Below are 14,736 nucleotides of genomic sequence, written 5' to 3'. Positions count from 1 at the left end.
TTTTTGTTCATAGTTTCCTCATGCATCTAAACATCAAGCACACATGGAAGAATGAAAAACATAGGACCTGTGTCATTTTTCCAAGCAGGTTTGAACCTGCTTGAAAGATCTACCTTCGCCATACAATAGTAATTATGTGATCTATATCTGGTTCCATGAATTATAACGATATAACAGAGGAGGTACAAGGAAACATTTTTTTAGTGCCTTGTCTTCAATACAACGAACTGCCTGCTATTTCAGTTAAAGAGAAACCGTAACCAAGAACTGAACTTTATCCCAATCAGTAGCTGATACCCCCTTTCCCATGAGAAATCTATTCTTTTTCTCAAACGGATCATCAGGGTGCTCTGTATGGCTGATTTTATGGTGAAACCCCTCTGTGAGGCGCTGATGTCAGCACTTCACAGCACTGAGGTACTGACATGAGACTGTGGGAGCCTTGTTGCACTGTGGGAAATAACAGCTGTTTACAACTGCCAAAAAAAGCAAGCAGCATCTCCTTCCACTGACATCACCTGCCATCAGTAAAAATGTCACCATGTGATAAATGTCAGAATGTAAATCAGGGAGAGGAAAGATTTTACAATGGGCAAACACTGACTAAATCATTTATACATAATACATACATAATTATTGTAAAAATGAAGCACTTTTTTATTACATTATTTTCACTGGAGTGCCTCTTTAAAGCTGGTTATATGTAGTGAATGGAGCAAGTCATTTTTCAAATACAATTCTTTTCTATTGGCACAGAGTGGCTCTTTAATGTTGACATTGTCCAGATCAGTGGAAAATCTGGACAAAAATTAGGTCTTTCAGGATATCTAAATCTGCAACTTATCGGGGAATCAGGATAAATAATGATGTCTGCCTGTGCTGTCACAAAGGCAAACGCTCAAGAAAAAAATGTGGAAAGTTAAGAGTAACCATTAACATCATTTAAAATTTGCTTATAGTAAAACATTTTAAACTGTTACATATTTCACTTACGTATTTGTGGTGCTGGGTCAATGCAGAGTTCTGAAAACGGTCTATTAAAAAAGAAAAAGAGTAAACTATAAGTATCTTAAAAGACACCTGAAGTGAAAGGGATATGGAGGCTGACATTTATTAAACAATGCAAATGGCTAATCCTCTGCCTCTAATACTTTTTAAGCAAAGAAAAGGCAACAGCCCAGCTGATAATGAATTTATTTTCTTGATCGTTAACTGATGACTAGAGGCTTGGAGCTCCTGCTTTTATGTGAGCAGATATTAGCATAATAGGTGAATTCCCCACTCAAGAAACTAAAATAATCTTTGCTTAGATGACTAATGTGTAGAACTGAGCTGGAACTCCACTGTAAATGCAAGTTCCTCTGTATGATATGTTTATGTGTTACTAATGTGATTCCTTCCAAATTAATACCTAATGTGTGTAATAGATTGCGGAAAAGCCGCCATACAGCAGCGTGCGTCTGAGGTGGCTGGGCCTGTTAGTGCACACAGATTGAGGAATACGCGCGCGCGTGCTGAGAGGCAGAACCTTGCATCTGCCTGTGTATGTGACTTTCTACATCTGCACACGATTCTCAAATTGCATCTGCCTGTGTATGTGACTTAATTATTTTTTCTGATCTGCCCTTACTCTAATATCTAAATTGCTTGCATTTACCTGTACCCCCCCCCCCCTCCCCCCAGCTATTGTTATCTTACTGTCTGCTTTATCCACCCAGCTCTAAGTATTTGCATAGTCCACCCCCATGCTGGTCAACTTCCTGTCCAGCTCACAGCTGATTGTAGTGGAGGCTAATGGTCTCTAGACCAATCTTATTCAAACATTAGGGCTGTGTGGATGTTCATAAGGATGCTGTGTAATCGGCTTTGACGATTGTCGGCTCGCATTTTACGGATCGCTTTAAGGATCTTACTAATTGAATTTACCAGAATTCACCAGCAATCCAGCAGCATTAAGCAGTCACTAAGGTATTTGCATTATTTACAACTTTAAACACTGCCAAACATCTCGGCCTACACAAACCATCTCTCCCTACTCTCAAACTCCATGACTCCTCCACCTTTCTGCACACCTCTTCCTCCACTATCTACATATCACAATATGCTCTTCCTCCACCTGCTCCTACACCACCTAGTCCTCAATAAGGTCACCTTATGTAACTCTACCCTCCCATTTTACCCTCCAACCCCACGCAACTCCCATACCACTCCATCACTGACTCCATGCACACCCCACTCTAAACATGTCTCCACCCCCCTCACAGATCCTTCCCGCACCCACACTCACTCCCTCTCCTCCCTCATTCCCATCCAGACCTCTCACAAGCACACCACCCCTCTCTCCTGTGCCCTCTGGAATGCTAGATCAGTCCGCAACAAACTCACTGAAATCCATGACCTTTTCCTCTCCAACTCCCTCACCCTCCTTGCCCTCACAGAGACATGGCTCACCCCCTCTGACTCTGCTGCAGCAGCGGCCCTCTCCTATGGGGGACTTCACCTCAGTCACACCCCCAGACCAGAAAACAGGTCTGGGGGAGGGGTGGGTCTGCTCCTCTCCCCGTCCTGCACTTTCCGTGTCCTCACGCCACCCCCTTCTTTAAACTTTACATCCTTTGAGACACATGTTATCCGCCTCTACCATCCCCTTCCAGCAGTCATCGCAGTCCTTTACCGCCCCCCATCCACCTCCATTAAACAATTCCTGGACAACCTGGCCTCTTGGCTCCCACACATCCTCTCCTCTGACCTCCCCACAATCATACTTGGGGACTTCAACATACCCATGGACAGTCCTTACTCCCCTGAAGCCTCTCAACTGCTCTCCCTCACTACTTCCCTTGGCCTCTCCCAACACACCAATTCCCCCACCCACCGCGCTGGCCACACTCTCGACCTGATTCTCTCAAAATCTGCCACCCTCCCCAACCTGGACATCACACCCTTCCCCCTCTCCGACCATCACCTTCTCACTTTCTCCATCTCCCCATCATCCTCCCCCAACCCTCCTCCACCCTCAGGTCGTTGGCAGAGAGCTTTGCATAACCTAGACCCAACTGCACTAGCCAACCCCCTCCACTCCCTCTCATCCACCCTCCCTAACGTTACCTGCCCAAACCAAGCTGTGGCCAAATACAACCAGGCCCTTTCAGCAGCCCTAGACATTGCTGCACCCCCCACATTCCGCCCCAGCCGTCCCATCAACCCCCAGCCCTGGCACAATGCACACACTCGCAACCTCCAAAAACAGACACGCACCTACGAACGCAAATAGAGGAAATCCCGCAGCAACTCCGACTTCTTGGCGTACAAGGCCAACCTGCAGCTGTTCTATACCGCATTAACTGATGCTAAACAAAAATACTTTGCTGCCTTGATCGGATCCCAAGCCTCCAACCCTCGGCGCCTCTTCGCCACCTTCAACTCCCTCCTTAATCCCACCACTCCTCCCCCCACCTCCGCCCTCTCAGCCACTGATCTGTCCACCCACTTTACCGACAAAATAGCCAGCATCCGACGGGAAATCTCATGCCTCCACTCCACCACCTCTTCCTCCCCCACCAATACCTATTCCCCACCCCACCCTCCACTCACTGCCTTTACTCCTATCACAGAGGACCAAGTCAGCCATCTCCTAGCCACTTCTCCTGCCACCTCCAGCCCCCTAGACCCTGTGCCATCCAAATGCCTCCGTCCTCACTTCCCTGTTCTGGCTCCTGTCCTCACCACTCTGTTTAACCTCTCCCTCTCTACGGGTACCTTCCCCTCTGACTTCAAACAGGCCACTGTACTTCCCCTACTTAAAAAACCCTCACTAGACCCCTCACTTCCATCCAGCTACCGTCCTATCTCCTTACTCCCTTTTGCATCTAAACTCCTAGAGCGTTTAGTCCACCAACGCATGACCCATTACCTTGACTCCAACTCCCTATTTGATCCCCTACAATCAGGATTTCGGCCAGGTCACTCCACCGAGACTGCCCTCACCAAGGTCGTCAATGACCTCACGTTTGCCAAGGCCGAAGGAAAATACACTATCCTTCTCCTCCTAGACCTCTCATCAGCATTCGACACTGTTGATCACTCCCTGCTACTCCAGTCACTGCAATCTGTGGGTATCCAAGACCGTGCCCTAGCATGGTTTTCCTCCTACCTCTCAAATCGCTCCTTCAAGACCTCCTTCAATGGTTCCTCCTCAACCTCCTTCCCACTTTCAGTTGGGGTCCCCCAAGGCTCTGTTCTTGGTCCCCTGCTGTTCTCCATTTACACCGCCTCCATAGGAAAACTCATCTCCTCTCTGGGTTTCAACTATCACCTATATGCAGATGACACCCAGATTTACCTCCATACCACTGACCTCTCCACCACCACCATGGAGAAGGTATCCTCTGGTCTCTCAGCTATTTCATCGTGGATGTCTGCCAGGTTCCTAAAATTAAACCTGGATAAGACTGAGCTCCTAATCTTCCCGCCCCGTGCTGCTTCACCCCCCACTGACCTCTATGTCACTGTCAATGGCACAATCATTCATCCAACCACACAAGCCCGCTGCCTGGGTGTCACCCTAGACTCGGCCCTCTCCTTCACCTCCCACATCCAAACCGTAGCTAGAGCCTGCTATTTCCACTTACGCAACATCTCCAAGATCCGGCCTTTCCTGACCCCAGACACTACCAAACTCCTTGTCCATGCCCTCATCATCTCCCGCCTGGACTACTGCAACTCCCTCTTGTCAGGCCTTCCTCAAAACAGCATCGCCCCCCTAAAATCCATCATGAACGCAGCAGCCAGACTCATCTACTCCTCCCACCGCTCTGTCTCCACAACTCCCCTACGCAAATCCCTTCATTGGCTTCCAATTCACTTCAGAATCAGCTTCAAGATCCTATGTTTGGCATACAAATCCTTACACAAGTCCTGCCCAACCTACATCTCTGACCTGGTCAGCAGATATACACCTGGCCGCCCACTTCGCTCCTCCAACGACCTCCTCTTAACCACCCCACGCATCTCGCACTCCCATGCCAGACTGCAGGACTTCACTAGAGCTGCCCCTATCCTGTGGAACTCTCTCCCGCTGCCCATCAGGCTCGCTCCCACCTTCAACACCTTCAAAAAAGCACTCAAAACTCACTTCTTCAAGGAGGCCTACATCAACTCGACACTACCCTAATCCTTTCTGCCAATAACTTCTTGATGCACCCCCTCCTTTTGTGTCACCAGCCCCTCCCTCTAGATTGTAAGCCTTTGGCAGGGCCCTCTTCCCTTGTGTATCATACTTGACTGTGTGCACTTTACCCAGAATTTGGAACTGGTAATTTTTTACCACTACCATTCCAGTTTATGATCTGGCATTGTACTATTATCTGCATTGTGTTGTGTATCTTATTGCTATTACCTGTATTGTTGTATCTATGGTCTGTTACCTGTATTGTTCTGTCACCCCTGTTATCATTGTCTGTAAGCCTATTTATTGTACAGCGCTGCGTAATATGTTGGCGCTATATAAATCTAATAAATAATAATAATAATAACCTTTATGGCAAACGAGGAGGGATCAGCTGACCAGGCTGGTCAGCTGATCTCAGAACAAGCGGCTATTGGTTGATCAGTGATGGGTGGCGCCGGGGAGCGCCGCTCTATATATAGTTATTGCTGGTCAGTCTCAAGTTGTCTGCCGTTGCGAACACTTACGTGAAAGCACTCAGACCATAGTCAGATTCCACAGTGTGTTAGAACCAGGAGGACCTGGGAATTCACACTGAGCCAGATTACTTCTGTATTACTATTGTGTTATACTTCAGACTAGTTCCAGGGTGTTGAGACCACGGACCTCACACCCAAGACTAGGGACTCTGTGTTACTATTGTGTTATACTTCAGACTAGTTCCAGAGTGTTGAGACCACGGACCTCACACCCAAGACTAGGGACTCTGTGTTACTATTGTGTTATACTTCAGACTAGTTCCAGGGTGTTGAGACCACGGACCTCACACCCAAAGCTAGAGACTCTGTGTTACTATTGTGTTATACTTCAGAATAGTTCCAGAGGGTTAGAGACCACGGACCTCACACTCAAGACTAGGGATACTGTTACCATCGTATTATACTTCAGACTAGTTCCAGGGTGTTGAGACCACGGACCTCACACCCAAGAATAGGCATTGTTTGATATCTGTTATGACCTATTGCATTCCTGACTTTCCCTCTGCTTTCTGATTCGGTACCTACGCATATCTGATTACCTGTTGCCAACCCTGTCTGCCCCTGGTTACCGAATCAGTCTTCTGGCTCTGTACTTTATCTGCCCGTGTGTTGCCGACCTGGCTTGCCCGACCTTGAGAGCCATCCCTCTCCATTGAGAGATTAGTCTCCCGACCTGCTTGTGACACCCACCTTCTAGGTGTCACTCAACCACAGGACTTTCCTGCTATTCAGCCCGGGGCTCCGCCCCTTGGATGTCTCAGGCTGCTGCAAGGTCTTTGCACTTCCCAGAGGGAGGTATTTCCCATACTGCCAAGGACCACCTGCTCCTCGGGTGGTCCCACTCAAAGTTATTACTGTTGCACCAAACACTCACACTATATAGGTGTCCAGAGGTTAGTTATACTTGTATTATTGGTGATTCTGCAGATCATCAATAATCAGGTATATATCTGTATTCTTGGTGATACTGCAGATCACCAATAATCAGATTCTCTCTGTGTGCTGACACCGATCGTTACAATGTGTATGTCAAAAATTATCAGTAGAAATAACTGCCTGCAGAAGAAGAATATTAAGAAAAAAATGTCATTAAAAGTCTTGTGCACTTTCCCTGCAATGCACAGATGACTGCACATTGGCTTAGAAAATAAAACTCACAGGGTATAAAGGCCTATTATGCCCCACACTACAAGATACTCACTGTAACTGGTTTATTATCACCATGTGAATATTCTCCCGAGCCGTTAGAATTTTCTCCAACCGATTGATGTCGTATGTATTTGGATTCCTGAAAGGGATGTCATTAGGCAGTCCGGTGACTTCTATGGAGTCAGGGCTATCCCTGATTAATTTATAGGGTACAAGGACTGGGCGACCCAATCCCAAAGCCTCACCTGAAAATGAAAATTGCCAGTATTTACAATACAAATAAAAGCACCATAGGCCCTGTCTACCTTCTTTATTGCACTAATCCATCCATCTAGTCACTTATGATGAGTTATAATTATAAAGCATAATTCAAAACATTTTGTATATTAAAGACAGCAGCAGACATTTGACTTTTTGCCCAGTGGGCTCTCTCAATGTAGGCTTGGTTCTCTCTTGGAGACTTCAAGTGCCAAGAGGGTTGCGTGTCCTACCTCTATAATTCTGACTGTGAGGGTTGGACATTGGCAGCTGAGATATGCCTCTTCTCCCATAACACAGGTTTCCATTATTAAGCTCAGACTGGGGAAGTCCTGTCTCCTTAGAAATTAGGCATTTTGCATACTAGGTCACAATTAAAACATATGTGACTAGAGGGAGAGGAAAGCAGGAGGTAGTGGAATGAAACTACAAGGTGGACTGAGCTTTAAACAAATGAAGTAGCCAGCATCATCACCAGTGTCTATGTACCAGTCAAGCAAACTACAACCATAAGATAACTGGCATGTGATTTGTCAACTAAACCTGCAGACAGGAATAGCCAAGTCCTGGCAGATGAAAATGTAACTGGACAGCTGGGAAAACCGTGCCGGATTACTTTTATTTCTTTCCAGATAAGGAGGGGCCAGTAGTGTCCACTCAGATAAATCTGACCTCTAGTGCCTGTAGCAAGATGAAGTAAGACTTGTAAAATAGGTTTCGCAGGTAAAGGAAAGGGTTCACACTAACCATATTTTTCATTGAAGAGTTGCTTAACTTTCTCCCGAAGAATAACTTTTTCTCCTAATCGGTTTGCATCTTCATCATCTGAGAGGAAGAAAAATATTTCATGTAAATATGTAGCTGTAATTACATACATAAGTCCTTTGAAATTTGCAGTTTTATTTAAAGGGTCCCTGAATTACAGAGTACCCAGCAAGCTCATGGTGAACCAGAACTCTCAGGAGTGTGTAAGGGGCTAAAAGAGACCGAAAAGCCCCTGTGACTCCCTGTGACTGATTTAACGTCCTTAGTGCCTAATAATGCCTGCTCATCTCATATTTACATGTTTCTTCCCTGACTTCATTTTGTCTAAAATTCAACACCAAGCACCCACTTTAAATGTTTTATGGTAATTTTATTTTCTAATTATGCATATAAATTAATGCCTGTAGTAGCAATATATTTGCATTGTTTCTATTTTCTAAAAAAAACAGGCATATCGGCTCTGGTATACATACTTTTCTTATACTAATGATAAAAAAGTGTGAGCTATTTGTTAGAATCTTTCTCCAGACTGCACCTATGGAGTGAAGTTAAAGAGTACCTACACTCATCCTGCTTACTTGTCTGTTTTGGCAAGTATACAAGGTGTTTATAGACAAAGCATGAAACCTGGAATTTGTGTGGCAGCAGGGTAAGCCGTCATTCAGGTCACGCTGCGCCAAAATGACAGGCGGCGTATATCCAGGTACACCTTTAGAGAGGCCCTGTACATGTGAAAGGGGAAAACAGTGGCAGTAAAATGCAGATGCAGCCTAGCATACACTATTAACTGGGCTTTATATCAGGTACACACTGATGTCTTATGGATATTGTTCATTTACCAGGGTCATGCCATGCGCCACTCTATATCCCTTAATTTGTCAGCAAACCCCTGACAAAATTTCAATTTAACGGCAGCTGCTGCTAGTTTTGTACTATTTGATGTAGTATAAAGCTATAGGACACAACACTTCAATGCAATGTCTGCAGGCTTCCCCCTATCATTTCATTTCAGTCCGGAAAAGAACAGTATTTCTCAATGAGCCTGATTCATCAAGCTGCTTAATGTCAATGATCGCCCGCTTTCCCTGCCTTACATAGCAGCACTCGCGTGGGCGGTCCTGTGCAGTATCGTTACCGCAATACTTCACTCGCGGCCGCTACTATGCTATTTTACATAGTTGTAACTATCTAACAATAACAATAGTTAGCTTGATCTAATAGTGTATAGCCACCTTTATGCTCTTTTCACACATTAAGGTTGATGCAGGAAAGGCCAGTAACATTGCTCAGCACGCGGCAATGTTACCGGCCTGTAATGAACATAGTAACTGTCGTTGCACTGATACCAATGTAAGTTAACAGTGTTGGAGTGGTATGCGGTAGCGTATTACACACTACACTACTGCCGTACTGCGCATACACCATTTATGTGCTTTGATATTGTGACGCGCTTCGCACTACTGGTGCAATGAGCGTGGTGTGCAGTGTTACTTCCCTTTTCTGCATCAACCCCAAGGTTCGCTGCTGGATCACGCACTACAGCAGGTGGTAGTGTACCAAAAGACATGAAGAATGAGCCAGTTTAAAAGCTATGATTTTGTTATGGAAGATAACGTTTTTTTCAGGGTTTTTTCCATTGAAAAATAGGTTCTACTTAATGCCTTGTATCATTTATCAGTTTAGTAATATGTACTCAATAAACCACGTGTGTTGTAATAATTTCTCTGTTTTCTCTGGTTCAAGATTTTTATAGAGTTTTTACAAAAAGCAAATATTTTGTAAACTCAAGGTCCTGTCATATAACAATCACAGTAAGTATCTCATGATATTTGCTTTTTAGCTTCATTGTAATAATCAAGAATAACATAAAAGATACATATATCTGGGACCAGTGTCACAGCGGTATCTCTTACTCACAGCTTACTCTGTGCCCTCAAGGGCTACTAGGAAGAAGATAATAATAATAAAAAGGGAAGAAGTAAAGTAAAACAGTAGAAAGAGTAAAAGAAAGAGAAGTAAAGAAAAGGAAGGAAAGTAGGAGTAAGAGAATCCTCGCCAAGAGTCACTCGCCCTACTCCCTTTCAACAACTTATATTAATCTGGCCAATATGTAGGCGCCAAGGGTTGATTGTTGTAATAATTTATCATGTCTGTTTCTGGGAATAGTAATTTTGTTAAATTAAGTGTATTTATTAAATCTGATGTCTGACCTAGGTAGAAAACGTACTGTGCAGTGTATGACTGCCATTACAACCTTAAAGAAAATGATCTTGGCATGTTAAATGCAAGTACAGATAATTTGAGTGATAATATGGACTTGCCTGCTCCGCTGATTGTTTTGTTTTTGTTTGTTTTTTATAATTTTTCAGATTTTCCAAACCATACACCAAGGTCAGAATATCCTTTCTGTATTTGAGTTTTTAGTTTACATGAGCAAAGCTGTTATTAGTTCTCCTCAGGGCTGTGGAGTCGGAGTAATTTTGGGCACCCGGAGTCGGAGTCGTTGATTTCATAAACTGAGGAGTCGGAGTCGGGAGTCGGATGTTTTTTGTACAAAATCCATAGCATTGTGAAGTATTAGACTAAGGAGTCAGAGTCGAGGAGTCGGAGCCATTTTGGGTACCTGGAGTCAGAGTTGGAGTCGTGGTTTCATAAACTGAGGAGTCAGAGTCGGAAGATTTTTGTACCGACTCCACAGCCCTGGTTCTCCTGAATCAATGGTCTGCCAAAAATAATAAAAAATAGTGATGCTACCCAACTGTTGTTTTTTGTTCATTATGCACCAATATATTATGGAGTTCTGTAACTCAGCCATTAGGAATACTGATTACAGAGTTAAATAACAAATACAAATGCAGGAGTTTACAATTGAAGAGGTAAGGGAACAAAAGGTACAACAGGTAAAAAATAGGACTGTAACTTCTTCAAATGGGCGTTAAAGAGGAACTTTAACCGAGGATTGAACTTTATTCCAATCAGTAGCCGATACCACCTATCCCATGAGAAATCTGTACCTTTTCTCAAATAGATCATAAGGGGGAAGGAGGGGGTGTGTCTGTATGGCTGATATTGTCGTGAATCCCCTCCCACAGTGTGATGTCATGACCAAGGTCCTGGCAGTTTGCTGTCTCTGAACTTCATTGCATTGTGGGAAATAACGACTTTTTCCAGCTGCCAAGCGAGCAATATCTCCCTTTGTGCATTGAACGCTCAGTAACGAACATTCTATACAGATCATCTTGGAGAACTAAATATGTCACCACCAGTGATAAATCAGAGAGAGGAAAGATTTTACAATAGGCAAACACTGACTAAATAATTTAGAAATGAATATTGAAAATAATAAGCAATTTGATTCATTATGTTATTTTCACTACAGATCCTCTTTAAGTCTAGCAAATGTGACTTGGTCCATTGTTTAATAAACTCAGTGTAGTTTTAGATGTTATTTCTGTGCAGAATCTATATTGTCAGGTCCAGAAGAGAACAGTGAAACTGAATCCTGGCCTTGCTATGGCATTCCCAGTGCCACGATTCAGAGGTTACTTGCTTCCTCTGGCTATCACTCCCTGGTGGTGCACTGGTGCATCAGAATTTGCACTTAGTTAACTGAGGTTGGTCCTTCAGCAACACAGTCTAATTGGGTTCTCAGGTGTGTGTTTTATTGTCCCCTTAAAGCAGGGGTGCCCAATAGGTCGATCGCGATCTACCCGTAGATCGCGACCGCCTATTTGGTAGATCGCGGCCGTTCGGCCGCGTCATGTAATATTTTGCGGCTGGCAGCTGTCAGAATCAGAGGCGGAGAGGAGAGGGGCGGTACAGCGTGAGAGGCCTCGACGTCATAGCTGGGGGCGGCGCTAGGCCTGGGCACAATGCGTCAATGCAAGCTGCCCGCTGTCCCCTTCGCTCGCCGGACTCCGGAGGCACTCGCAGCTCGGCTGATGAAGGGGAGACCAGGAGACACCGCCGCTGGAACTGGAGGGAGGTGAGTGGCCCCTATGCCTACCTACACTATACCTGGCTAACTATACTGAAGGCACCCACACCTAACTACTCCATACCTGGCTAACTATACTGAAGGTCCCTGCACCTAACTACACTATACCAGGCTAACTATAATGAAGGTCCCTGCACCTAACTACACTATACCTGGCTAACTATACTGAAAGCACCCACACCTAACTACACTATACCTGGCTAACTATGCTGAAGGTCCCTGCACCTAACTACACTATACCTGGCTAACTATACTGAAGGTCCCTGCACCTAACTACACTATACCTGGCTAACTATACTGAAGGTCCCTGCACCTAACTACACTATACCTGGCTAACTATACAGAAGGCCCCTATACCTATCTACCTATATTGAAGACATGTATACCTGCTACCTAAATGTTGGTAGATCTCCTGGACTCAGCAAATTTTAAAGTAGCTCGCGAGCCAAAAAAGTGTGGGCACCCCTGCCTTAAAGTAAACCAGAGGTCTTGAAAACAACATATTTGATACTTACCCGGGGCTTCCTCCCGCCGATAACCACGTCCTCCCGCGGTCTGCCGTTCAGCCGCGAACAGCCCCCCGTAACTTGCTCAGTCTCGTCAGTTCAGGTCTACTGCGCATGCGCGGGAGGTCCGCACATGCGCAGAAGACCCAGACTAGACCAGAGTGAGCAAGTTACCAGGGCTGATCGTGGCTGAATGGCAGAACGTGGGAGGACAGTGTGGGACGCAGACGTGTTTATGGGGCGGGAGAAAGCCCCAGGTTGGTATCAAATCTTTAATTTTCAAGATCTCTGGTACACTTTAAGCAGCTGGGTGCTTTACAGTCCGTTTAGAGATAATGAACCAGTGATGCCTGCGGATTAACCAATACTAACGAGGTGCTTTTGTGGGTGGAGGGTAAAAATAAATGGGATTCCTTATTTTAAAACATATAAGGTCCATTATCAGAAAAAGCCTTTACACTAACCTAATGTGGTTTTCTCTGCTATTTAATGTGAGCTATACATAAACCCGTCACTTCAGGTCTACTTTGAGCGTCAAGCCAGAGGAAGAAAATGAAGATCGCTCGAGCGATCAGATAATTCTGATAAGGAAGTAAAATATTGTAATATATTGTTCACTATAACATCAGCGATCCAATCTTTGCTACTTATCTATCACAACCAACAAGAAAATCCAAATTTTGGTTCAACGAAAATCCAAACCGATTACTGTTTTTATAATTGTTCGTAATCGATTGTGCTCATCAATGGAAATTATTTACATCCAATCACATACGACCAGAATTATCTGATCACTGGAATGATTTTTTGCTAGAAATTGGATCATTAGTGGCCACCTTAAGACATTAATAGATCACTGGGGGATCAGAAATGGAGGTTAAGCATGTACAGCATTTTAGCATGAGCTACAAACAGACATGGGACGTGGTAGGTGTGGAGTGATACAAAGACATAGCAAAGTAGCTTGAATCCAATTCACTTCTTTTCTTTTGTATGCTCTTAAGTAGCAACAGCTTTATACAGTATTGCAGAGGCAAACAATTTTTATTTTGCTTAACAAACCTTTTAGTACTCAAACAATAACGTAACAATATGTCTTATGGTGGCCACTAATGATCCAATCTTATTCATCCAATCTTACCATTTCTATGTATTATAACGGAACTGCCTAAATTATCCATGCAATATATTCACTTAATTTACCTTTATACTACATAGATTTGGTAAAATTGGATGAAAAAGATTGGATCATTAATGGCCATCTTGAAATGGCTTGCCTCCAGCATAGCATAATATAAAAACTGTGCTGCCCATTGCAATCCATCATATTCCTTATTTTGTTTCCACAGTAGCAGTTTGAAATGTCAGCTCAAAGCTGATTGATTGCTACTGAACATAAAAAATAATTCTTTAGCACGCTTACATACATGAGCCTTACTCTGTTGTTTCTTAACCACCCTGGCGTTCAATTGTTTTGCGGCGCTCGGCCGCGGGTGGGGTTTTTTTCACTTTTTTTATCATGTAGCTAGCCTAGCGCTAGCTACATGATTCCCCCCTCCCTGCGCTATCCCTCCCACCCCTCCGATCGCCACTGGTGACCATACCCAACAGGAAATCCCGCTCTGAACGGGATTTCCTGTTAGGGCTTCCCTCGTCGCCATGGCGACGATCGGAATGACGTCATCGACGTCATGACATCAGGGGGAGTCCCGATCCACCCCTTAGCGCAGGGGCTGAGATATTCAGCCTGGCGGTACTGGACGAGCTGAACTGCTGCTACTAAATAAAGTATGTGATACAGTTTTAGAACAGGTACAAAATTGCCAACTAAATTAATCAGAGGGATGGAAGGTCTCACTAACCAAGAAAGGGTAGACAAAAGTGGTTACTTTCGTTTGGGAAAGAGATAACTTAGAGGTTAGCTAATTAACATGTATAAGTACAGCCAAAGGCAATATAAAAGCTTGGATAATGAGCTTCGTATCCCTTTGGCTGTATGAAAGACAAGAGGACATGAACTACACATGGAGGGAAGGAGATTTTTCGCATTTGTTTACAAAGGGGTTCTTCACAGTAAAAGTGATTAAGATGTAAAACCTCTTACCACTGAAAGTAGTTATAGAAAAAGTTCTATACTTGCATTTAAAGGGGTCTTGGATGCTTTCCTTTCATTGAAGGACATCCATTGCTATGAATTCTAGATGTATGCTAAATGTGGGAAGATGTTGTTACCTTGGATCCAGTCAGGGAGATAGTTTCTGGACTGGTGGCTTTTCTTTCCTCTGGACTTAGATGCAGTGAGGCTCTAGAGGTTAAACTTGATGGGTGCATGTCTTTTTTCAAACAAAATAACTA

At 44.3% G+C, this 14,736-nt stretch overlaps 1 protein-coding gene across 7 annotated transcripts in view; it reads right to left on the bottom strand.

The window, feature by feature from the left end:
• Positions 1-14,736, bottom strand: part of GTF2IRD1 (GTF2I repeat domain containing 1) — a 157,898-nt gene that overhangs the window by 22,036 nt on the left and 121,126 nt on the right. For all 7 annotated transcript variants that reach the window (XM_068268532.1, XM_068268533.1, XM_068268528.1 and 4 more), the window contains exons 23-25: positions 7,861-7,938; positions 6,908-7,100; positions 994-1,034 (exon numbers count right to left, since the gene is read on the bottom strand). In XM_068268532.1, the coding sequence (XP_068124633.1) occupies positions 994-1,034; positions 6,908-7,100; positions 7,861-7,938 (312 nt within the window). The remainder of the gene's footprint in view (positions 1-993; positions 1,035-6,907; positions 7,101-7,860; positions 7,939-14,736) is intronic.

The sequence above is a fragment of the Hyperolius riggenbachi genome, chromosome 2, assembly GCF_040937935.1.
Source record: "Hyperolius riggenbachi isolate aHypRig1 chromosome 2, aHypRig1.pri, whole genome shotgun sequence".
Lineage (NCBI taxonomy): Eukaryota > Metazoa > Chordata > Amphibia > Anura > Hyperoliidae > Hyperolius > Hyperolius riggenbachi.
This window is presented reverse-complemented; position numbering and strand designations above follow the sequence as displayed.